Source organism: Falco cherrug, chromosome 5 (assembly GCF_023634085.1).
Source record: "Falco cherrug isolate bFalChe1 chromosome 5, bFalChe1.pri, whole genome shotgun sequence".
In the NCBI taxonomy this organism is placed as follows: domain Eukaryota; kingdom Metazoa; phylum Chordata; class Aves; order Falconiformes; family Falconidae; genus Falco; species Falco cherrug.
The window spans coordinates 46,965,197-46,989,913 of record NC_073701.1 but is presented as its reverse complement, the minus strand read 5'-3'; the positions used below and the strand labels follow the sequence as shown (position 1 = coordinate 46,989,913).

General features: G+C 35.3%; 1 protein-coding gene across 4 annotated transcripts in view; it reads left to right on the top strand.

Annotated features, from left to right (window-relative positions):
* Positions 1 to 24,717, top strand: part of ANKS1B (ankyrin repeat and sterile alpha motif domain containing 1B) — a 441,494-nt gene that overhangs the window by 106,373 nt on the left and 310,404 nt on the right. For all 4 annotated transcript variants that reach the window (XM_027812345.2, XM_027812343.2, XM_027812342.2 and 1 more), the window contains exons 9-10: positions 2,028 to 2,168; positions 23,867 to 24,032. In XM_027812345.2, the coding sequence (XP_027668146.2) occupies positions 2,028 to 2,168; positions 23,867 to 24,032 (307 nt within the window). The remainder of the gene's footprint in view (positions 1 to 2,027; positions 2,169 to 23,866; positions 24,033 to 24,717) is intronic.

The following is a 24,717-nucleotide window of genomic DNA, read 5'->3' as shown; positions in this document are numbered from 1 at the left end:
TGCTCTCCTGTACCTCGCACTGCTGCAGTTCTTTGCCTTTTGCTCCAGGGGGCAAGAAGCACTTTATTCTCTGGTGCAACAATTCTGAGATGTAAAATATAAACGTAGGGCAACCACCATGGAAGATGGCATCATAAATATAGAATGGAAAGACCTGTGGTCTGCTTCCTTTGTCTATGCAAATGCATAGAAGTAATAGTTGTTCCCGACCTACACTCTGCAGAGTTAACCCAATCCTTTTAATAATCTGTCTAAGAATATTGGTTGCTATGGCAACACATTCTGTGTTACCACTTGACTGTCAAAATAACCTCATGAAATATCATGCTAAGAATGTTTCAGAAATCGACTTTTAAAATAAAAAGTAAATAAATCCACCTAAGTTTAGAAGATAGGGCTAGATTCATGAAGTCTGTAACAAGGGAACAACCATTTTCAAAGCGAGGGGAGTCAGAGTAGTGGAGATAGGCGTATTGTGTTTCTCCTCTTTGGTGAGTAAGCTGAAACAGAATTTAGAAATATTTTTTCCGTTTAACTTAATGGTATACCAGCCACATCTGTGTAGAAGAAGTTAGCACAAGAGTCAAAGGTTAAATGATCCTCAGATGTTACAGAATTTGAGTTACTGCCTGTCTGTGCCGTGCCTTTGCTTCTTTTACAGTTTCCATCAGCCTGTGTTCATCTTTAGAACTGCTGCTGTTTCTCTGCTTCTTTCCCCCTGCTACTTTTCCGTCACCTCTGCATTCCCTTTCTTGCAGCAGACTCCACACATGTCTTTATTCCATTGGCTAAAATAATCTGCAGCTAAGTGGGGGGGTTTCTTTATTTTTATATGGGCCTCATAGCAGTGCTTTAGAGCTAACATTACCACCAGATTAATAGATATGGTGAGCCATCGTCTTGGACAGCATTATGTTAGTCAAGCAAAAATCCAGCTTCTTCTGAAAAATTGTTTAATACCAACAAGCATTTCTAAAGACAGCATTTAGTACCTGAATATCAAGTAGGCTGTACAAACAAATGTCAAACAGGCTAGAACAGCTATTGCATATTCCAGTTTAAATATGGACAAAGAATTTAGATGTGAGTAAAATTTAATTTGGTTTTTTTGTTGTAATTTTTTAAACATGAAATTATAAAAATCATTCATTACTAGCTTAACTTTCCTCCTTCTCCTGAAATCAATAAAAGTTGCCACTGCAATTCATTCAGTTGGGGTGGACTAATCCTGTGTAGCAAAATAACATAAATAAATGGGAACTGTCCACTCTTCCTGTTTCTGGCTGTCATAGAAAATTAGGATACTGGTTTAAGCAACAATCAGCATTATTCCTTTCTCACAGATCAATATGGAAGCCTTAATGCTTGTATCTGAATGACTTCTCCTAGTACCTTTCATCCCTTCTAGCTGATGAAACAAAATAAGACCAGCATTTTTAAGTAAAATTTTTGTCTACAACATAAGCTAACACATTTATTGTTGGTAAATATAAAATAAAAATGGAAATCTCATATTTTGATTGAATTGATCTTTTTCTGAAAAAATCATGGACCGATCCAGGCAAATGTGATGCAGCTGTATTTTTCTTTTCTGACCATAACAGATGACCACTGAAGCAAGTTCCCCTTAGCTTATAGTATTTTCTTCTTGGGGTTATCTGGATATATTTTTTTAAATCTTAGTTTTATTCTCTGTAGGATATCCTAAACTTAATGAAGTTAAAGCAAATTGTAAAGTAAAATGAAGTAGAAATTGCCAATTACTTGATATTACATTAAAAATACGTATTTATTTTCTGTATATTATTATGTTCACTCATAGTTAAAGTATAATTGCAGATAGATCAATATGCATCTTCTTTACAAAGTGTGATTTTCATACAGCAGATTGAGTCAAATAGTTACTTTTTATTAAAATGGCAGTTTAACTTTTTGAATTTATAAATGGGAATCTGTTAATTTAGTAGAATGTTTCTTTACAGTGTATCACAGTGTTTAATTTGAATGTACTGTTTCTTTATGCACAGAGGCCCTCTTCAACACGTTTATCACCAAGAGAGGAAGAAGATGATGATGCAGATGAAAATACTTGTGGTCCTTCAGGTTTATGGGAGGCATTGACACCTTGTAATGGATGCAGCAACCTCGGATTTCCCATGCTTGCACAGGTATATGTTTACCTTTTCATCACAAAACTTGCTAACTGTAGAAGAGCTGCTTACTCTCTTTGCCTTACATTTTACAGTAATTTCTTTCTAATCTTGACTTATCACCTTCTGAACTGTTACCTTCTATCTTAATTTTAATGCCAAAACCTGGTTCTAAAATTAAATGTTGAGGTTTGGTCGTCCTGCTGTGATATTTATCCACATTGGGTTTAATACTGAGACTGTTTGAGGTTTATTACCATCACTTTAGACAAATAGTTTTTTTGTTGCATAGCCTTTTCTTCTGATTCTGTCTGGGAAGAAATTATTAAGTCACATAACTTCCTTTGGGATAAGTACTCTATTTTTGACCACTGTCTGATTAATATAATGACATCTTAGCTACATTCTTTATAGAATTAGGGACATCATGCATAACTCAACTGATGTAAGAATATAGCCAGACTACTCTTTGAAAATTATTTAAGTTGAAAAAACAAAAATGCCCAAACATTTTTAAATGCTCATGATAACACAGCAGAGAATAAAGAAAAATGGCTAATTTACTAGGGTCTAAGTCCCAACAGTTCTCTGAGCAGACCAGTCTGCAGTATGCACCAAGGAGCCTGAAGTATCCACCAAGGCATGCCAACAGCTGTGTCCTGTACAAGTGATATTGTATTGCTACAGAACAGGATGATGCTTATTGCTGCTTCTGGGTCTCCCTTCTTCTCTCCCCCCACTATAGTTTAGCGCACTCATTTCTGTAACATTTTTCCTGCGCTTTTCTTGTAGCATTGAATGAAGGCCTGCCAAACTTCTGTTTATAAATGTCTGGTTTTTTCAGTTGCATCCTTACTTGGCACTGCATTTAAACAGCTTTGTCAGATTCTGTGTACCAGATTAGAATTGCATATCCTGTCTCACCACACTTTATACACTGTTGCTTTCATACTGTGACTGTACGTTTTATTCCCTTTAGTCTCGTGGGACTTGCACCTGTTTGAAGTTAATGCTAAAGCTTCCACTGCAGTCAATGGAAGCAGGATATGGCAACTAAGGCACTTGAATAACAATGAGCACTGCCCTATCTTTTTATAAGGGGCTTTTGTGTTCCTTTTGCCTTTCAGTAGCTGTTTTCTACTTCATACTATCTATCATTTTAGACATTTGGCAAGGTGGAGAGCTGTTGGATTTATCCTTATTTACAGTAAGAGTGCCCTAGTTACAAAATCCTTGGGTTTAAGAGTTTTTTTCAAAAAATAATTCTTAAATGGAACTTTTCTTATTTAAGTATTTATCACTTATGGTTTAATTATTGTTAAACTTTCCTATGATGAACATATATGCCATTTTAGACTTTTTTCCTAATTAAAAAAAATAAACTTTTTTTGTTTCTTTTTAATGTAAGGTATATGTAAAGTATGTTACAAAATTGAGGCATGCATTTGATAAACAGAAGAAAGTTAGCTTTGCTGATTGGTGTCTTTTTCCTTTTCATAAAGAGATCCATTTCATGAAAACTAGAATTTTTAAAATAGTAACTCCTGAATTACTTTTATTCATTGTACTTAAATTTTAAACTCAACCTTACAATAGTTCAGATTTCTTTCTCTGAGAACTATTAAAATTTTTAATTATGCATACAAAAGAGTATATTCATCCTACGTTCATTCATGAAATGACAGATTGCCTTTCTACATTGTTTCTCTCCATAAAAAATTGAAGACAGAGGTAGTTTTGGGGTTTGGAAAATTTTCTCTTTATGGAAGAAAGGAAAGAGAAAGTAAGTTAAAAGAATTAAGAAAAAAACAAATTGCAAACTAGTGAATTCAGCTTATAAAGTGTTACCATCAGTGTATGCAATCTTTCAAGCTGTTCGCTAATCTGTTGGATCTTTCACATTTACTTCAGAATGCAGCAGAGAACATCTTGTTCTGAGGGATCAAGAACACAAAGTATTTATTTCAGTTTTTAGAGTAAGACCAGTATCTTGAATTGGTCTAACAAATTATGATAGATATAATCTGCAACAGCATGTTTTAGGTAGAAGTGCAAAAATGTGTTTCTGATACTCATGCCAGACTACTAATGTTTCAGTAAATGCAGACTTCATAATGAAAAAACAATAAGGGTACTTGACATTTGCCTTAAAATCCATATGCTACTAAAAGATCCCAAAATAGGGAGAGGGGACTATCAATTACTCTTGAACACAAAGGGCCAGTTCATTTTTTCACTTCTCTTGTAATTAAAAATAGATTTTACAGTTATGCAAATGTATTGTGTTTACACGTCAAAGGAGAACAAAGATTGATTCTTGGTTTATGTACACAGTTGGAGGTGCAATGGTAAAATGAAAGTGAATTTTAGGTGAGACTATGACACTGTCCATCTGTGACCTAATGAGCTAACAATTTTCAATGTGCCAAAGAAAAAGGCAGTTATCTCCTCAACAAACTTGATTTCTTTATTGCACTTAAGCAAAAAGGCTTGACTGGGAGGTACTTCTGATGTGCAGTATATAATTTCTGTCTGTACTGTGATGGGAAGTGTCATTTTAAAAGGTCTGTTATAGAAAGTTCTTTGTAAATTGTTCTGCAGATACCATTTAAAACCTAGAAGCAATACAGCAATTCTCAGAATAAGCAACTGTCTTTTACAGTCTAACAATTGGTGAAGTCCTGGAAGAGTTTGATGGAAAATCTTTGTGTCTTGTAAAAATTTCAGGGTTTTAGAAAGTAACCAATTCTACATCGAAATGGAGCCAGCCAACAGCTTCATCCACCCCAAAAAAAAATCCCCCTCCCCCCCCAACAAACAAACAGCAAGAATATCCAGTTGGATTTTGAGAGACTGAAAATTAAATGCTTTTTTCTGTTTTAGCAGAATGAATTCCATTTGTAGGTTATGATTTATAATTAATGTGGAGCTATTGCTTTTTTCCTGAAATTAATCTATCTTTTGGGGCAGAAATCCCGCCCTTTGTAAAACTGTTGCATATTTTTGTGAAAAATGTTGACTTTCACAAATGATTATTTTATATCTGAAAAAACCTTTCTTAGGAAATTCCTGGTTCTATATTTACTGTCAGTCAGTACAAAAGAAAAACCTTTTTTCCACCAGTATAACTAAATAACTATCTTCTACAGATTCCAGAACTTCCAATAGCCTTAAATAGCAGCATGAAAAAAGTTTTGAAAACTTTCACAGATGTAAACCCCAAAAAGTGCTTCTACAGCACTTTCAAATTCTAGCATTGCAGGCTTCATTGGAAACAATTTACTCTGCAATGACATGTCTGTTAAACTGATAGAAAGCTTTTACAAATGGTGTGATACTGCTAGACTCTCTTCCACGGATCTCCATTCTGAATGTAAAATCTGCCTACAGTAACTGCCAAGATTTCTGATGCTTTAATGGTTGCATTTCTGGCCATCATATAAATATGATACTAATGAACTTTCTTGCAAGAGCTGGAATAAAAGAATATGACATTTCATATATAGTTTTCTCTCAGAGTAGCCACAAGAATAGGAGTTATGTGACAAAGTATAACTTTTAGCTGGAGAGATCTCAATATGTTGTAGGTAAGTACTAGAAAGAAAACTGAAATGTGATCCTTAAAAAATATTTTTGAGCAATCCCTGCTAATTATAAAAAAAGCTGGAAGAATTGTAGTGTCATTGTTATTGACAATCTTAAATGAGGAAGCTTTAGTCAAGAGACTGATAATTCAAATAAATATCAAATAGGAAAGTTCAGAGGTAGAAATAGCATAATCAGCTTAATATGTACATGGTTGGCTTCTCCCCCTAATATTTTTTGGTAAAAGGAGTTTGAATTTTGGTCCCTGCTTAATGTTTGTGTGTGTTTATGATTTTGTGGAGTGCCATAAGCAGAAGACTACAGAGTTATGGTTATCTTTGGCTGCTGCTTTTTAATCTGGTCAAATTTCAACTTTTATCAAACTTTTTTCAGCGTAGTAAAAGGTTTAAAGATACCCCTCTATCAGAAAAGCCTATAATCTAGGAATAGATAGGGTCTGTGGGTGTGGATCTCTAAAACAGAAAAATGAAACTTGATCATATCTCCTGAGTACTCTAATTTCTGTATTATTTTGTGCAAGACAGGCACTTCTACCAGCCTGGATTAAAACCAAAAATAAATCTAAAACAACCCTTCAGAACATATCTAGCTGTTTCCACTATACTCTGGAAGAAGTCTCATCCAGTAGGGATGTGATCTGTTTTCTATGGACAGGAAGACCACCAATTCCCAGGGAAGGCAGCGTGCGTCTATCTAAATAGTGTATTTCTATCCAGACGGTTCACAAAGGTTCAAGGGCATGTTGGTCTACCTTGTTTTAGTGCAAACTGACACTGAGGCAAAGTCACTTAAGAGAACTTTGAGACATGCTGAGATAAAAAAGCTGGTCCCAGATTGCCCTAGTACAAGCAAAGACTGTGTTTTCTTTTATGTGTGTAGATGAGCTACACCAAGTTCTGCCCTTCAATAGAGGAGCATCCAGTGTGCACTGGTAAAAAGACAAGATGGAACAAAAACCACAGGGTGTGTTGGTTTCTGCTTTATTCAGAGGAAAAGGTTTTAGTATGTGGGTATCATCAGGGTGCACTGAGGACTGGTGACTCCATGGGGTGAGAGCATCAGGAGCCACAGGGGCTGCCTGTGGTGGTAGGGCAGGTCCTCACCAGCTGGAGCTTGTCCCACTGCCCCTGTGAGGGGGCCACCCTCAGCACAGCACATCAGGCAAGTTCATGGTGCTGAGGCAGGTCCAACGTCAAGCCAGAAAGTCAGTCCACACGTTGGAGTTGGGATCAGGCCTGGTGACATTAATCAGGCAGCAAGAGCAGATCACCAGCATGTCCATAGTGATAAGGCAGATCTGAAGTGAAGCTGGGAAGTCAGCCTGCGAGTCACGGCCTGCCAGACACGGGCACAGGTGTGGCACAGAGATGGTCATGCCTGCAGCTTTTCTCCAGTGGGAACTGAGGGCCCAGGGCTGAGCTGAAATGGGGCTGCTGGGCCTGTGGGCACAGGCATGGGTAGGGGCCCCCGGTGAGGCTCTGCAGGGACAGTAAGACCTGTTGCTGTACTCAGCACTGCCACAGATACTGGTAAAAGTGATAAAATATATAAAAAGGAAGCTGATTTGAAATGTGCTTGTTACTTGACCGGTTATTGCAGAAAAGAAGAGTAAGACCGAGAAGGAACACTTAACTGATATACTAGGTGGCTGTGCATGCACTTCATAGACAGGTTCTCCATGTATGTGTGTGAACATATTTCATCTGCATTTATATCTGCATGTCTTGGCTGGCATTTGTATAGACTGAGTATTCTACCACGGGATTTTTTCTTGAAGATTCCCAGTGCTGCACACTGCAAGAACAGATAGGGTTTGTAAAAACCTGTGTTTGTGTTCTTATAATGGTCTGTCTATGTGGTACCAAAGTCCAGGGACACAATACTGTTAGGAGTAGGGTCTGAACTATGAAGAGTGCTATGCATGTTTGTCTACTCCTGGCTCTCGCTTCTGCCTTACAGAGAAGACAGAACCTGAACTTCTGCAATCTCATTAGATTTAAATGTGAAATAGTCATTAAGAAACTTGGGTCTGGAGGTTAAGGTGCTGGAATACTTCAGCCATTTTTCCATAAAGCTTCTTTATGGCATAAGCTTAGAAGATTGAACAAGGGAGAGCTCTTCTCTCTCCCACTTTGCCTGAACATGATTTTTGGTAAAGTAGTAGGAAGCAATTTGAACAAAGACCAGTTTGGCGAGGGCATTTGTTTGCTTTATCAATTGGTTAAGGGGCACAAGGTAAGGAAGGGGTAAGGAATGTGATAAGGGTAGAACACTCTTGTGTACCAGTGATAGAATTGTTTCTTGGTCTTAATCTCCTATTTTGCAGTGTAGGTTAATTTACTAATCAGGTCCTAATAATATATTTATTTTACAAAGTTTATCAGTACCCACATACATACATACTCACATTTTCTTTGGAATGGAGCAGCTTAATCCAAATGTATGAAACTTTGTAGTTTTCATTTGATTTTCTTTTTCATGGATAATGTGCTTCGAGTATTTCTTTGCTAAGGGGCAAACGGGGCCTGATGTACAGCTATAAATAGAGTGCCATCTGCAATGTCAGAGAGATGTGTGGTGCAGTCCTGTGTGATCGTAGCAGTATTATCAGTTTAAAGCAAGCAGTCTGTACACCTTAATCTTGACAGCCCATGCCAGCATATTTTCCTAATTGTGTAAGTTTAGCTATGTCCCATTAAAAGATTCCGCTGGATCAGCTTGACTGCACTGTCTCTTGAATTAAGTGTTGTATGAATAAATTGAAAATCCTGACAGTTATTGCATATGTTTGTCATGACAGCTGACCAGGAACACTGTATTTGTCTAACTATTACAAAAGTAATATCTGTAGAGAGAACAGTGCAGTTGCTATGGAAAAACTGAACTTCGATTTAAAAGCCATAAGTATAAATCATGTTGCCAGTTGCCAGGAAGCACAGCAATTTGCAAAAATAAAACAGATATGGAAAGTTTACTTAAATATTTAAAGGAGCACTATGTTTCTGGCTTAATGTCAGATTTTCACCTTTTTAGAAGCAATGAACTTCTGAGATACCTTCACATTTACTTTTAAGACTGATCTATATTCTGCTTATACAACTCCAGGATTCCTAGAGGTAGGAACTCTAGCAACTTTGTCACAGGTTCTCCTATGGAAATGTCCCAATACAATGTCTTCTACTTAGAGGGAGGGAAATGAAAGTGAACTCCTGACTACAGTTTTGGGAGATAAACTGTATGTGATACTGTTTCTTTATCAGTTTAGGCTGTAATAGGCATATTTAGAGTTTGGACTTTGATGATGGACATCAGTTAATAGGGGTTTGAATTTCATGTCCAACTTCCAGAAGTCATCATGTCTGTCTGTACTTATTATATACTATTAAAAAGTAATTTTTAATGGGAAGGAATTTTGTATTGTGTTTGTATTGTAGAAGTGGGTTAAGGTTATTTTATAGAAAGCCTGACACTGAAAACTATTACGGTGCAATTATGTTCTGGATAATGAGAGATGAATGAGGAAATTAAGGAGCTAACTCAGTTCTCACATAGAGATCAAGTCTATTCTTGAAAAATCTCTGTAGTGATACTCTCTGGAGAGAGACAGCAAGACTCTATGTTGTCTCTTTCTGGAGAATTTTAATATTGGGAAATTTATTGGGCATTATTTTTCATTTTAACATATTCTTCCAGTTTGAACTCCTATTTTCAGTTGCCTCTAAATATGTTTTTAGATTTTAAGCTCAGTGTGAGTGTTACAGTAGTTTTTTTAACTCAGAGGAACGAGTATAAAAGAGGGAGTATTTCTTCTTTGCTCTTTAATAAAAACAGAGAAAAACAGAGAGTGTATTTTTAACTATACACTATTGGCTAAAATATTTTAACAACTTGGAGCCAAGAAATGGTGTCATCCTTCAATTCACTAAAAACTATACCTCTCAGTGCATTAAGTGGAAGTACATTTCAAATCAGCCTGCTAAAGAAACAGATTTGGCTAATATTGCTTGGTGTCGAAGTTCACCAAAATTAGAAATAGAAAGCCTTGTGGCATTATGTAATTTATGTGTTGCAGGGGAGGAAACCTGTTATCCTGTTTGGTGAGGTACTAAATTCATAGGTTATGATATGGACATGGTAGAGAGAGAATTATTTTCCAGGGCAGGCCAACATTAGCCAGGATAACTTTAGTATACGGTATACCTGGAACACGAATAGCCAGAGTAAGATAGTTAGATTATCGATAATATTTTCCTATTGTTTCTAACCTTCAGTGAAATATACGATTATTTTTTTTTTCCTCTTGATTTAGTGTATTAAATGATGAGTTTCCTTACATGGGGTTGACATGGAAAGCTATGTTACCCCTTAAAAGATGTTTCCGTTAAACTCTTGATTTGTGATGTTGTCTCTTCAGCAGTAAACTGTTTTATTGGTAATTTCAGGAATACACCACCCACCCACACTCTGAAACAGCTACTGAAAAGTGCAATATGTATTCTGTCTAGAAAGAATCAGCAGCTGATGATTATACCATGCTGAACAGTGATGGGAAATAACTGTACCGAAAAAAATTATGGCTAATTTTAGTGCTATGCTATATTTTCTGATTGTGTTTTAAGGAATGAAGCCGAGCATTTGGTTCTTGTATATAGGTATGTAGCTTCTTAATTTCCAATGTTAATTTACAGTTGCCCATGACTTCAGATGCCTTGTGGCAAACGCATTTTTACTGCAGTAGTTGTACAATGTGGACACCACTACACAGTATGCGATGTAACCAAAGATGTTGTAAACTGTTTATCCTTGGGTATTTTCAGAATTGACTGGACAAGGCCCAGAGTTACCTATTGGTTAAGATAGCTCGGCTTTGACTGAACATTTGGAAGAGATGACTTCTAGGGATCTCTTTCATATAACTATAAACATCTACATTCTATAATTCTCTAAAATTCTAGATATGTGACCTCAGATGAGCTGATTTCTTTAAAAATTGAGGACTGACTCCACGTTCCTCAGTTTGTAAATTACTGTTTGTGAAAGTATGGCTATCCCTGTCCAGCACTGTGTAAATCTGGGCATCACTGGTCTGTGTCATCTCTTGGTGTGATCGTGCAACAGCAAAATTAAATGGGATGAGAGAAAGAAGAGACATTTCAAACAATACTGAAATTGTTGATATACATCAGTAATCATCTGAAGTATTGATGACCATACTGGTTTTCAAGATGGACTTTACTATTAAAGATGTTCAAATTAACGTAGAAATTAATGTTGAATTGATCACTGTCACATTCCTAAATGAAATATGGTAGTGATCAACTGGGAGGATCTTAAATAGTATAAGTATGTTATATTTTGTTATTTTGTTGTTTGACATTTAGTGGTAACCATAACACACACTTTCAGGGACTGTTTTTGCTTTCAGTACTGCTTGACAAATTATGGGAAAATGGAAAAAAACCCCATCAGTTTGAATTGCGTAGCAAATGAATAGCAGTAATGCATAGCAAATAGTCTTGTATATGAAAGAAGTTCAACTTTGTATTAAAACCTTCATGTTTGAACTTCAGTTGCTTCAGAACAGAAATATTAAAGCAGTATGCTGAAACTTGAAAACCTATGTGGAAATTCCTGGTTAATCTGAGCAAGTTGGGTTTAGTGTTCAGTATTACATTTTGTGGAGGAAAAGCCATCATAGATACTTTATATTTGTTTTTTCTGTGATAGTGGCAGGAGGGAGAGTTTATGGACAAAAAGGCTGGTATTTGAGGTATGTGGAGTTAAGAGATCAGCTGGGTGGTGGTATCTGGGCGCTGTGATTACTACATGGATTTACTACATGGATTAGCTTTAAAGTCATGCTGTGGTAAGGTTGCAGTTCTGGGAAGGACTGTTTAAAGGTACTTGACATTTTGGGACTTTTTTGGGCCTAGCAACTTTTTTTTCTGGTTTGGGTTTGTTGGGTTTTTTTCTTATGATGGTGTATAAATATATTTGAGAGCCACTGACAAGCTAATGCTGGAAACTGTGAGGGATTTTTTGTTCTTTTTTTTCTTCATAGAGTAAGTCCTTGGAGAAGTCTGTAAAACTGATAAACCTGATTTCTTTCTGAAGCAAAGACCTGACTAACAATGGGGCATTTAAAAAGAACAACTTTGTAGTCTGTGACTGTGAATCCTCTTGCTGTACAAAATAAATAGCGTGTCTTGGCTTTAATGTCATGTTTGGCTGTTGTATTTCACTGAATACTTTTATTACCAGTACCTGTTATAATGAGTCTGAAAATGAGATAAATCCTGATTCAACAAATTACTTAAGCCTACTTAAGCATAAGTATTAATGTGCTTAGTCCTGTTTGGGCTTCCATACATACAGATTTTTATCAGGAGACACTTAATGGGTTCACAAAAATCCAAACCCAGTCTAAGGCTAAGATTTTCTTGAAATCCAAAACTAATTGCTATGATTTTTTCACTATTAATAATTCATAATTAAGATGAACTCATGAATTGGAGGTCAAATAAAATGCAACTGAAGTTAAGGAGAGTCCATATTTGAGATACCAAAGCGAAATACGTAATTAATATGTAATACGTTGTCACATGTTTTCATGATAAGGTATTTTCCATTGATTTATTGATAGAAAATATGATCTGCCAATTCTAGTCAAATACATCTTTTCACTTGAAGGTCTCTCGAAGTCAATTCAGCTAGGAAATGAGAAACGTTGTTCTATGTTTTCCTACTTAGAATGATGTTAATAATTTGTATTGCTGTAGAATACAAATGCTCTATTCACTTAGCAGAAGCAATAAGAAGTCCTGATCCATAAAATGTCTCTATAATAAATAGAAATAACAGTAATACTACTAATAATATAGGGAATAATTGTGTTGCTTTAGAAAAAGGGGGAGAAAACTTGTAAAAACCCTTGTGTCTCTGTATAACCAGAACAGTCTACCAGGCATTTTGCAGAGTACTTCAACATAAAGGATCTAAGTGTGAAGACATTGAGGTAAATTAATAAATTGACAGTATGAAGTTGGCTATATTATTTTTGGAGGTGATATATATATATTTTTATATATATATATATCACCTGATATATATTTATATATATATATATACCTGATCTTTGATTCACAGCATTTTATACTGTGAAAAAGAGAGAAAATAAAATCTTTAGGCAATGTAAAGTCCAATTTAATTCTAACTAATTCTGAACTTAGCAAAATTGTGTCCATAATTCTCAGACAGTGTTTTAGCCTACCTAATTGTCTAAGTCCTTAGCTTTGTCTCTGATCAAGCCTTTATGTTTGGCAGATACTTAAGTTCCATATATACATAAAGCTTTTTGAGTAAACTGTTGTAATCTGTTTGTATGTGGCCAGGTGCCTAAATTCTGCCTTATTCAGATTGGTTTTATAGAGTTACTGGTTTTGCATTGTGATTAATAAATAACAATAGCAGAATGTTCATTCAGAAACCCATCTGGGTGCTGTGCTCCCTGTATCAATGAGAAAGTACGGATATCTCTGAAGATGTTCAATTGATTGCTCTTTTATGTTGAACTGGAAGCCAGCCAGTGTGAGACATGAAGTAGAGGGATGTGTCTTACTACATGCCTAGCTTTTGAGTTGAATTTGTGTGCAAACTAAACACCAGGGCACTTACAGAAGGTACACAGCTGACAAAGCAGAAAGCCTGCCTTCACTCCTTTCTGCCCACATCTGAAGTGGACAGATTTGAGTGTATCTTTCTTTTTCTTTTGAATGTGATAACATTATATTGTAAAGTAAGTGAAGAATTTTTGAGCTACTTCTTAAGAATAGCTTTATTAATATCTTTCTCCTAAGGACATCTATTTCTCATCAGGACTTTATGACCAAAGAAGAGCTGCAGACACTCTGCAGTTTGGATTGTAAGTGGCTAGAATCTCATTTTTGACCCAGAAAGACCCACTGCCAAGTGTTTCCTGTTGTCTGGCTTTAGGTGGTTCCACATGACATGCAGGCTTTCTGAGTAGCAGATTTGTTTCTGTGACCAGTTCTGTTTCCTCATCATGAAATTGTAAACAATCTTGAGTTTGCAAATTGCCTGAGTGTATGTTAACTTTAAGCATTTACATTGCTATTTTGATTTGTTGAAAAATAAGAAATTGAAGGAGAGCAATAGAATCAGTAGGCAAAGTTCTGTGTAATTTTTACCATCTTGTTTATGTGAAACACTGACAGTAGTTTGTTCACATATGAAGGAAGGTCACACAGCATTAGTAGAGAATATCTGTAGTAAAAGTATTACATACAGCTGGTATGACTGCAAATCTGGGGTGAGAGTCCTTAATGGTGGCCAAATAGACATATGATTCTGCGGTAGGTGTTCTGAAACTGGAATCTTGCAGTGAACCTATAGAAAGCTTTCTAAGTTCAAATTCCACTGCAAACGTGACATTGGTTCCCTTATAATCCTTATTCACTTCATTTTATTTAATCTCCACATTCTTGGTTTCCATTATGCAATAACTAAGGCTGAGTATTTGCAATAAGCAGATTATCATACCATAGAAATCATTACAGTAACAATTAAAGCAGTAGAGCTTTGACATAAAACAGTGGGATTCCTTATGTAAAGAGCCATAAGGAAGTAGCATGTTTATAAGCTGACTGTTTCTTTCCCCTTTGGTGATGAGTAGTGAGTTAAGTAACTGTGCTGATGTATTCTCCTTGTATTTCAGCCTTAGCTAACAGTTCAACATGGCCAAGTTGGTCCTCATAAGATTGCCGAGTATGTAGGCAGTATGATAAGGTAGCACTGGGTGATGGAACTTCTTGTATCCATAAAGTTAAATATCTGTCTTACAAATGTTAGTGGATTTTGGTACATTTTTGACCAGGAAACAGCAGAGTTCATAGGGTCCAATTCAGAACTCTGGTTCTGAGCTGTGGTTTGAAATAGGAAATTACCAGGTTCTTTAAAAACATAGGAGATAAGGACAACATTTTATTAACATTTATTTACTACTATTGTGTGTATTTCTCCTGTTGTAATGGAATAATTTATTTTACAGGTTTAAAATACTGGTTCTAACTTACAGTATGAATTTACTTTCCCTCTGATTATGTCTTACTGTTAGGTTCAGTTTTCACACTGCTGAAATACCGTGCTTACGGTAGGCGAAAGTTATTTGGTCCTATTTGATTAGAAAGTACTAACTTTTACAAACTTCGCATGCATCCTGGGACCTGTAGAGAACGATTTCAAAATGTTCTCCTGTTGATTTTGTATCTCATTTTCTCTTCAGTTGTGTACCAGATAAAGGTGTGATTCACAACAAAGTTGATAATTTCTGATAATGTGACTCTCAATAGCTTTAATATTTGGAAGAACATTTTATTTTTTGTTCTGCTTTACTGTGGGAGCATGTGTTAGGAGGGATTTCTTTTAAGAGATTATTGGCTTACACTATTACAATAATAACTTTTATATCAAACATAATTAAATTTTTATTTCTTCAGTATCAAACCAGAAAACTTTTAAACATGGGAGATTCCCTTTCCTGCAATAGCAAATGTTTATTTGTAACTGGTTTTTATTGTGCAAATTTGTGAAAGTATTTACATGACTTCAGAACAAGATGCATAGGCATATAGAGAATATTTTCTAAAAATGCACAGATTATTCATGACAGATGATAGATTAACACACTTTAGTGGCAAAGATTTCTTTTCAATGAAAATGTCTCCCATAATGTCTCATTTTAGTGATGTTAGCTGCCCTCCAATCAAGTCAGTTTACAGTCCTAGGGTCCTTTTCTGCTATATGTTAATAGTGAAAATTACTATTCAAACAGATGACATCTTTTGCTTGCAGGTATTCAATTCCTTTCTTCTCTCCACAGCAACCCATGCATTTTTCATTTACTGGTACAGTAATTGGTAGAAATGAAGCTATAAAATGTGAGCAAATTTCAGGCTGTCTGCTTAACATAGTGTGTTAATTTTTTTCTGCAGTTGCTGTTTAGTAAATACTGGTACCACTTCAGGTTTTTTCAGTATCTAACATTTCCTATGGTTTTGGCCCTTATAATATGAGGGAATATTTTACTTCATGTTCACTGCTTCTATTGGAAACCCAAGACTGGTAGGTTTTTGTAGAGTAGGAGACAAAATTTGTTTCAGAGCTGGACCACACCTATAGGTGTCTCAGCTGGAGAGAAGCAGCATGAATGATTCACTGCCTTGTGGTCCAAAGGCAGAACTATAAATTCTCATTAAACTCTTCCTGTGCGTATTTCACACCTACTCTCAGGCACATTCAAAAATTTTAACACAAAGTGGAAAATTTCTTTTATTGGCTTAGGGGAAAATGATTTAATGGTGACTTTAAAAAAAATCTTGTGATGCTCAAAATGAATCTGTCAGTTGTTAGTCACATACTGTTGGGATCATTGGGATCCTTGTAAGTCAGGAGATCTGCCACTCTTTCTATAAAATTGTTGTGATCCTTTATTACAAATAAGAAAACCTTCTCTTTTTTTCTTTCTCCCCACCCTGCCCCGTGAAGAACTCTGATTAGTTAACAAACTGATATGCCTGTCAAAGCACACATGTATTTGCCAGTCTCTGGGAAAGTGGAAAGCAGTTTCTTTTCTCTGGCCACAGTCAATACCAGAACACCCTTCCTCCTGCTCTTCTGTGGTTTTTGAAGTTGACCCTTGAAACTGTGACACTCTCCTGAGCCTATTCATTCACTTTCTGAGACACCTTCTGGCCCAAACTTCTCACTTTCTAATGCATTATTTTCTCTCTTACTAGAGAAAGTGTTGTGTGAAAATAAATGTTTGTATGGACTCTCCTTCATATCTGAAGTTCTGGCTATGAAATAATACCAGAATATTTTGACAGAGATTAATTAGTGGTTTTATTATCATACTTAGTAATGCATAACATACTTTATTAAGTTTTTTTATCCTGATTTTTTTTATTTACCAAAATTTTCTGCATGTATTAAGCCAACTGCTGTGTGTGTGTTGTGTGCATGTCTGTTTAAAACCTAGGCGTTAGAGCATAAGCAACTGGCAATGAAGTATTGTTCCCATGGAGCTGAAGTTCCAGCTCATTTTATCTTTTTAATACAATAGCATTTATTTTAAATAGGCATTTTCCTATAGCTTGGTATTCAAACAAGGTGTTCTTTTGTTTAATCTTGTTCATGAAAACAGTGGGGAAAAATGGGAGGATATTTAACCTGGAAATTACTTTCTAGTTTATAATTGCGTTTTATTCAGCTAACCTAAGAATCGTTTGTTAAACCAGTTATTGTATTAGGCTGTATTGCTACACACAACCATTAACATTTGCATAAACCAGATTATGTAGACTTGTAGTATATTCTTTGTCACAGTGAGTTATTTATTAGAGGAAGCATCTGCTCTTTTTCATGGCCTGAATGTTGTATGCATGGGAAAGCATGTAACATGACTACAACAATCTAACTTCATTTGATATTCTGAGTATCTGCCAGATGGAATTATGAAAACGCCACATAAAATATAGTGATACGTTTCTGCTGCTGAGGTTAACGCTGCATTCGTTATTTACCCATGTTTTCGTACATTTATAGTTAAGGCTACATTAGTGAGTTTTGTATTGTAAAACTTTGTACGGACCTTTAGCTTTCAGGGGTTGACATCTCTAGAATTTTCATATGAAATTTTAGATTCTAAACAAGATATGTGAAAATATGCATTTGAAAAGGAGAAGATAAAACTACATTTGGGGTGCTATGTAAATAATGCTCATTTTTTCTCAAACACAAAGTTTGAAAAAGCAGATCTAACTTTTTTTAATGGTTTCTGAAGAATTATGCATCATCTTTATATTTCTAACAATATAAATATACAGAACAACAGATTTAGCATTTTTTTTCAAAATTAAACATTTTTTCTTAGCTCTGTGGAAGGCTTACTGAAAGGTTGTTTCAGGTGCTGGAGGAAAAAATTATTTCAGATAATTCTGTACATGTATTATTCCTACAACAGCAAGCCCACTATTTCTGATGCCTGGGGAGAGGGTAAAAGAGAATACCCTTTTAAAATCGATATTATAAATACTCTGTGCAGACCAGTGGAGATCCTCCAGTGTCATTACACTTAAATGAGATTATTGGGGATTTTCCAGATTCCGTAATGTATCATGAACCTTATTATCTGTTCTGTGACAAATTACATATTCAAGTGTTTCTAGCTGACATAACAATGAACATTTATCATAGCTTGACTCATGAAAAATTATTCTAATTACACAATACTATAAAAATTACTTTGGTTAAATTATTAGTAATAGATAAGTGGGTTTATTCGCCATAAAATTATAGTAATATTCCTAATTTCCTTCAGTGGAGAGGCAGTCAAAATAAATATTTCACCATCTAATTGTGTTTTTAGGTTATGACGACACAGGAAATACTTCTAATTGTTTTTGCCAAGTACATTATTGTGACAAACTCACACAATACCCTTCAGGTTCAGGCATTCTCCCCACCGCTTTGCTGCATGCCAAAAAACTATCCTAATTATCTTCAGTCGCCAGTTAGGACTTTTTTCTTGTTTGAGTTCTTGATTCCTCTCAGCAACTTCGGTTACTTATCATGAATATTTCAGTGTGAAGTGTCCCAATCCAACAATGTTATACATCAGTCTGCTTAAAAACATAGACAAGTATGTTTGATGCAAAGACACTCGGACTAGATATAAGGAAGAAATTTTTTATGATGAGGGCGGTGTAACACTGGCACAGGCTGCCCAGAGAGGTGGTAGATGCCTCATCCCTGGAAACATTCAAGGTCAGGCTGGATGGGGCTCTGAGCAACCTGATCTAGTTGAAGATGTCCGTGCTGGTTGCAAGGGGGGTTGGACTAGGTGGCCTTTAAAGGTGCCTTTCAACCCAGACTGTTCTATGATTTTATGACATAAATGGGATAAATGCAACAGTCATTGCTCACTCTCATGGTAATCATCAGCTTTGGGTGATGAAGCATTTAGGATCAATAATTCTCCTAAGTTTTATTAATAGAAGTATCAGAGCACTCTCCTGAAGAACAACTAGGCACACCTCCCACTGTGGTGGAGGAAGAGCCATAAAATCAATAATTATAGCCATAAAGTTTTCTTTAAAAGTTTATCTGAAAATGTAATTTAAGACCATTGAAACTGCCCCCTAATCATTCCATTTCTAAACCTGTGTCCTTAACTTATATTTTCAAGTATAAAAATGCCTAAGATCATTCTTGCTCCCCATACTTTCTAAAGAAGTGATTTAGGGCTAAAATAACTGTTTCTTTTATATGTTTATGATTCTTATTAGGTGTCTTACATAAATTGTGAGGACGGTTACTGTTTAATGACAAGGTAGTCATAGATCAAAAGAGAGACTTAAGCAAATCCAGACCTAGTAAGTTTTCAAATAACAGGATATGGTGTGGCCTTCAACTGTGAGTAGCCTAGGCTCCAAGAGATCAAAACAACTGTTAATAAATTTAAAATTTATAAATAAGTTAATCATTGTCTGGTGAGACACAACATACCTACATACTTTATCGCTGTGATGAATGAGTGTAACAGCACATCTTTGAATAAGTTTTTCTTTGATTTGTTGGTCATCGGGCAGTCATGTCTGACTCTGATCTGTTGTCCCATGTTCCAAGAAAGTAATAAAACTTCAACTGACATGATTTCTACAGAAAGGAGATGGATAGTATGAAAAAAAAATCAGTTAAATACAAATTCTATCTTGTCAGAATGTCAGTTCAGATTAGATGCCTACTGAGCCTCTATCATTTTATTCTGAGGTCATATAAACATGAAGTCATATATACTGCTTATATCTCAGTCCTTGAGCATACAACATTCAGCTTGAGTCTTATAAGGAATGCAGGATTATCTAGAAAGCAGAAGCAAGAGTAGCTAGAAGCTTGGCAGAAACATGGAAAAAAGGTCTAACTTAACATCATGTAGTTTTTGAAGATATGTTATGGAATATTGTTTCACACTTGTATATAAGCATTTGCAATTCCCATATAGATATTTTAGAAGCAAATTCATTCCCACTGATCAACAATCACATCCTTCCCCTGCCCCTCCCCCCTCCACCCTGCCCCTTTCTATTTTCTAGTCCTGTTTAGGTTCGAGATTACACATGATAGTTATTTAAACATCAAGCAGATGCTCAGGAGAGACCCAGTTGGAGGTTTCTGAGTAAGGGCTATGTGTGTCCCTGGCATGTGCTCAGCAACTTTAATCTCACTTAGCTGTTTCTTTCTACAAGGCAAAAATCTAATTTATATTTTATTAGTATGGGCAACTGTTCTCTAATGCTTTCCCAGTGACTCACCCACACTCACTCCTCTTTTTCTGTCACTTCTATTGTGTATGTGCTTTTATCCTTTCCACAAAAATACTTGTTTTAATATACTGGCAGCCAGCACATTAATTTTATGAAGCTGTAATTTCAAATAAGAACTGATTCTGACTTGATAATTGTGGTCAGTTACATGTGTCATCTTCAGCTTTTTGGAATAGTTTACAGAAATTAAAGATTAATAATCTCAAATTTTAAAAAATAAACTCAGATTATTTTTTATTTTAGAACTAAATATTTTTCAACTATAGTTAAAAAGTGTTTCTTTAGACAGTTTTATTATGCAGATGAAAATATTGAGGACATGTAGGATTATTGTAGTTACTGCTCATGGCAGTGGGTGAGGTGAGACAACAGAACTGGTATTATTGAGAATGCTGAAGAGCTTTTAATCTTTGAAAAAAAACCAGAATCACATTGCTTGATGCCTGATACTTGAAGAAAATTTTATGTCATCTACTAACATATAACTTCCATTAGTTTAGAGTTTAAAAATTTGCTCGGCAACTGCAAAATGGAAAAACCAGAAGACTTTACATTGCTTTTTTCCATCAATGAGCAGTTTGGGTTTTTTTGCTACATATGCACTTTTTAATTGAGGCTTATCATCTTCATTTAATCAGTTGATAGAATTCCAGACTTTTAAAAGTTTTAACAATTATTTTTTTACTCCAGTTTATCTGTTTGGCAAACTATATGTTTGCTTTATTAGGGGGAGATTTAGGAAGAATTTACTTGTCAGTAATTTACATTCCAACCATTTTCTCAGTAACCCCATAATTTTATTTATTCTTCTCTGACATTTATATTCTTGCAGTGTTAATTGCACAATGTTGAATAACATTCAGAAAATCAGGTTGAATGTTAAGAGCAATTAGGAAAGGAGTAGAATACAAAAGAGGGAAAATCATTATGTCAGTATGAATACCTGGTAAGCCCTTATCTTGAATGCCATGTGAAAATCTGATCCCTGTAACATCACTGAAGACTGAGGGTGAGGGATGACAGGGATGGTCAAAATCCTGGAACAGCTGGGTGAGTAGATTAGAAGTTCTCATTCCATAAAGGAGCAGACAATGGAAGTATGAAAGTTCTGTGAAATCACAAGGAGAGGGTAAGTAAAGAACAAGAATTTGTCGCCTTCTGAAGTACAAGTATTAGGGATGCCAAACCTGGTGAGATAGTTTGCATGCATCCCATTTTGGTTTTAGCTGTAAAAAATGACACGCGCTCTCAAGGCAACCTAAGGAAGTAATTTTATTAAGTGTGGCTGGTGGACATGCAAAACAAAGTCAGCACCTTTTGATTATGAAGTGTGGAACCCACAAAGGGTTGTAGGAGTATAACTACATGGTCTTGTGCTGATCTCACTGTTCTCTGGGCCAGCACTGTTGGCTGTCTTTATAGACAGAAATTGGGTGGCATAGATACCAAGTATGATCCAATGTCTATTCTTACGTTTCATATATCAATTTTTTATGGTTTTTGAATGTAGCTGAATTTAGGAGCTGAGCAGTGTTTCACTTCAGTGTTTGGTGACAGTTTTAAAGCTGCAGTATTTGTCAGCTTCTCTAGCAGATTTACTAGGGTTTTGGCGTTCTGACTTACTTTTATAGAAACTTCCATGTACAAGGATTAAATTGAAGTCTGCTGTTTTAGTCATTGCTTTGGTAAATAAATTTTTGCCTCTGTCTTTTTACCGCAGGCTAAAATAGACAAGGTAGAAATTCCTCTTTTTTCAAGGCAGGAAGGAATCCTCCTCTTGTCTAGCAGTTGCACTTCTGCAGCTTCAATGACTCCACATTACATAGTGGTCTAGAGAGAAATATTTGCTATGTTTATTGTGATAAAAAGACAGGAATATAATACAGAGTTAATAGAACTGTTATTTTTAAGTTACAAAGTTTTTAAAGTCATCTTTAATTTAAACCTAAGTTTTCACCTTATGCACATTTATTCTAGTAATAAAACCATGTATTTGTATATTTCTTGATTTCAGTTGTACTGTTCCTAAGATCCATGTTTCATTTTATGCAAGTGTTATTTGCAGGATTTAAAAGAAATAACTTTTTTTTTTTAATATAGGATAATTTTCTGTTAACTTCATTTAAGGAATGAGATGGCTAATGTTAAAAAAAACTATTGGAAGCTGCATTAAGCCCACTTAACAAACTTTTCCAATTGCTTGTTACGTCTTTAGAGTCCACCAGCTGTAACTAGTTACTATTAGTATGTATCAGTAAGATTGCTAATGCAGAGACCTCATACTTGGACTAGACATAAACAGGAAAGGGCTGAAGAGGTAGAAACATAATCACATTCCTCTTTTAGGCATATTCTTTGAACACTGACAGGAATACAACTGATCTTGTATTGTTTGCTAGTACATACTCATTTTTTATTATAACTGCTTGTTAGTATTCTGTTTATTTTTTCTTTTTTGTATGATTTCTTTTCCCTATTCACTGTTTCCAGTATTCATTTGCAAGTTCTGTGTTCAGCGGTGGTTTAACCTAGGATTTAAAATTTGATTCTACTGAAGTAATCAAATAGAATTTTGAAGTGGAGCTCCTGTTGTTGCTATCTCAACCCTGTCCTTCGAGAGGCCTTGAATTATTACCAGTTTATGAACTCTCATAAAAAACAGGTCACAACACAATGAGCAGAAAAAACGGCAAGGATTTCAGTAGTGTAATGATCCGCTAACAGTATAATTTACCTAAAAAAGGGACAGTTATCTACAGCCATAGTTTACCTTAGATAATGTGAGCTGTTCTTTTTCAAGAAATTGTTATTCCACATCCTGTTTTAGTCGTCATAATTTTCAGTGATCTTCTGAGTAGCGCTATGATAATATCTGTCAGGGTTCTTTCTGGCCCTTTGCATTTTTTATATTTTATTTACTTGCAGTGCTTGACTTTCCCAGGCATCCATATGTCCATTGTAAGAAAGATGCGAGAATAATGTCTTTGCCTATGCAATTGGTTTCTTCTGGGATTAAAAAAAAAAAATCACAAATCAAGAAACTCTGGTGAAACTGTATGTTATCTTCTCGTTCATGTTCTAAATCAGAGACAATCTGCTTGATTAGACAGTTTAATGTCCTTTTTTCCCCTCCCTTCCTCCCTCAACATTCACTAATGATGGGAATTCTCTACATGTGTCACTGTTAAGAGACCTTGCACCATTATTGCTCTTCTGTCAAATACAGAGCAGTAATTCATCTTCATTCACAACCTGGGATTCTATCATCAAAACTGAGATCACATATCTTTAGCTTTCTTATATATAATATAAACAGTTTCATATATATATATATATGAAGTTAACGTAATTGTCATTTTCATGAGGTATAATTAAAAAATTTGAAGAGACATCCCCTGAATTAGAACCTAGCAAAGCAGATATGGCAAGAGCGGTTATGTTGGAGCTTTTGCTAAATACCAAGTTTGATGGATAAAGACATTTCTGTAACTAAACAAGAACTATATTACACAAAAATTTAAAGAAACAAGAAATGTAATCTTCTAGCATGCAAGTAATTCTTCCAGTCTGTTACAATTTGGTTTCAGTGGAATGTGGGTTTTAATTTGCTGAATTTTAAACCTTGCTAGCCAGAGTTGTTGAACTTAGTTCTTTTCCTGTGTCATCTGAGAAATATCTCTCTTACCAATTTAAACGTTTGCATTTCAGGAATCTTATACAAAGAAGAGAGGTCATGCATTGGAAGCAATACCTTCTGTACCTCTGGATGCAGTTCCTTCAGAAAATGACAGCAGTCTTTGTGATTCGATAGACATAGCAGTGACCAAAAAACCTTGTTCCCTAGAGATAGCAAGAGTTCCTTCCTCCAGACCAGGTAAATGACTAAATAATCCTTTACACAGTCTTTGGTGTAAGTGTAGTGTCATAGAAGATACAGAATTATATATAGAAGGTATAGGTTTATATTTTTTAAGAATACAGTACTCTGTTTAGTTATCACAGCATGATTGTAGTCTTCTGTTAGCTACCCTAAGAGCTTAATATCAGATTAAAGATTAATAGCAAAATGATGTAAAAGGGAAAACAAAGCAGAGGTTTAAATATTTTTCCAGATAAATGTAAGATTGCAAAAAGCTAAACTAGAAATAGAACGTCTTTAAGCCCAGCCTTTCACAGTAATCTATTTATCAACCTGTTTCTGTTCCTTAATGAAGTGCTTAGCAACATTATGCAACTAATTCAAAATTTAAATTACTCTGTATTTTATTTCTGTGTAAAGGAAGATCTGCTCTGTTTTTGACAATGAAACAGTAAATGAGAACTGATAGAAATATTAAATGACAGTTTGGTAGACAGCTTTTTGTATTGTACAGGTTTGAAGAGCAATGAGTTACAATAGTTAAAAAAACAAAAGAATTATGCTGAGTTAGATGAATGATATTTGTAAGCATTCTGTTTATATCCTCCAAAACTATATGTTCTCATCCATTATCTTTGTTTGAATTCTTCATTAGTTACCACCTGGTACAGGAATTTCAGAATATAATCATTCCGCTATA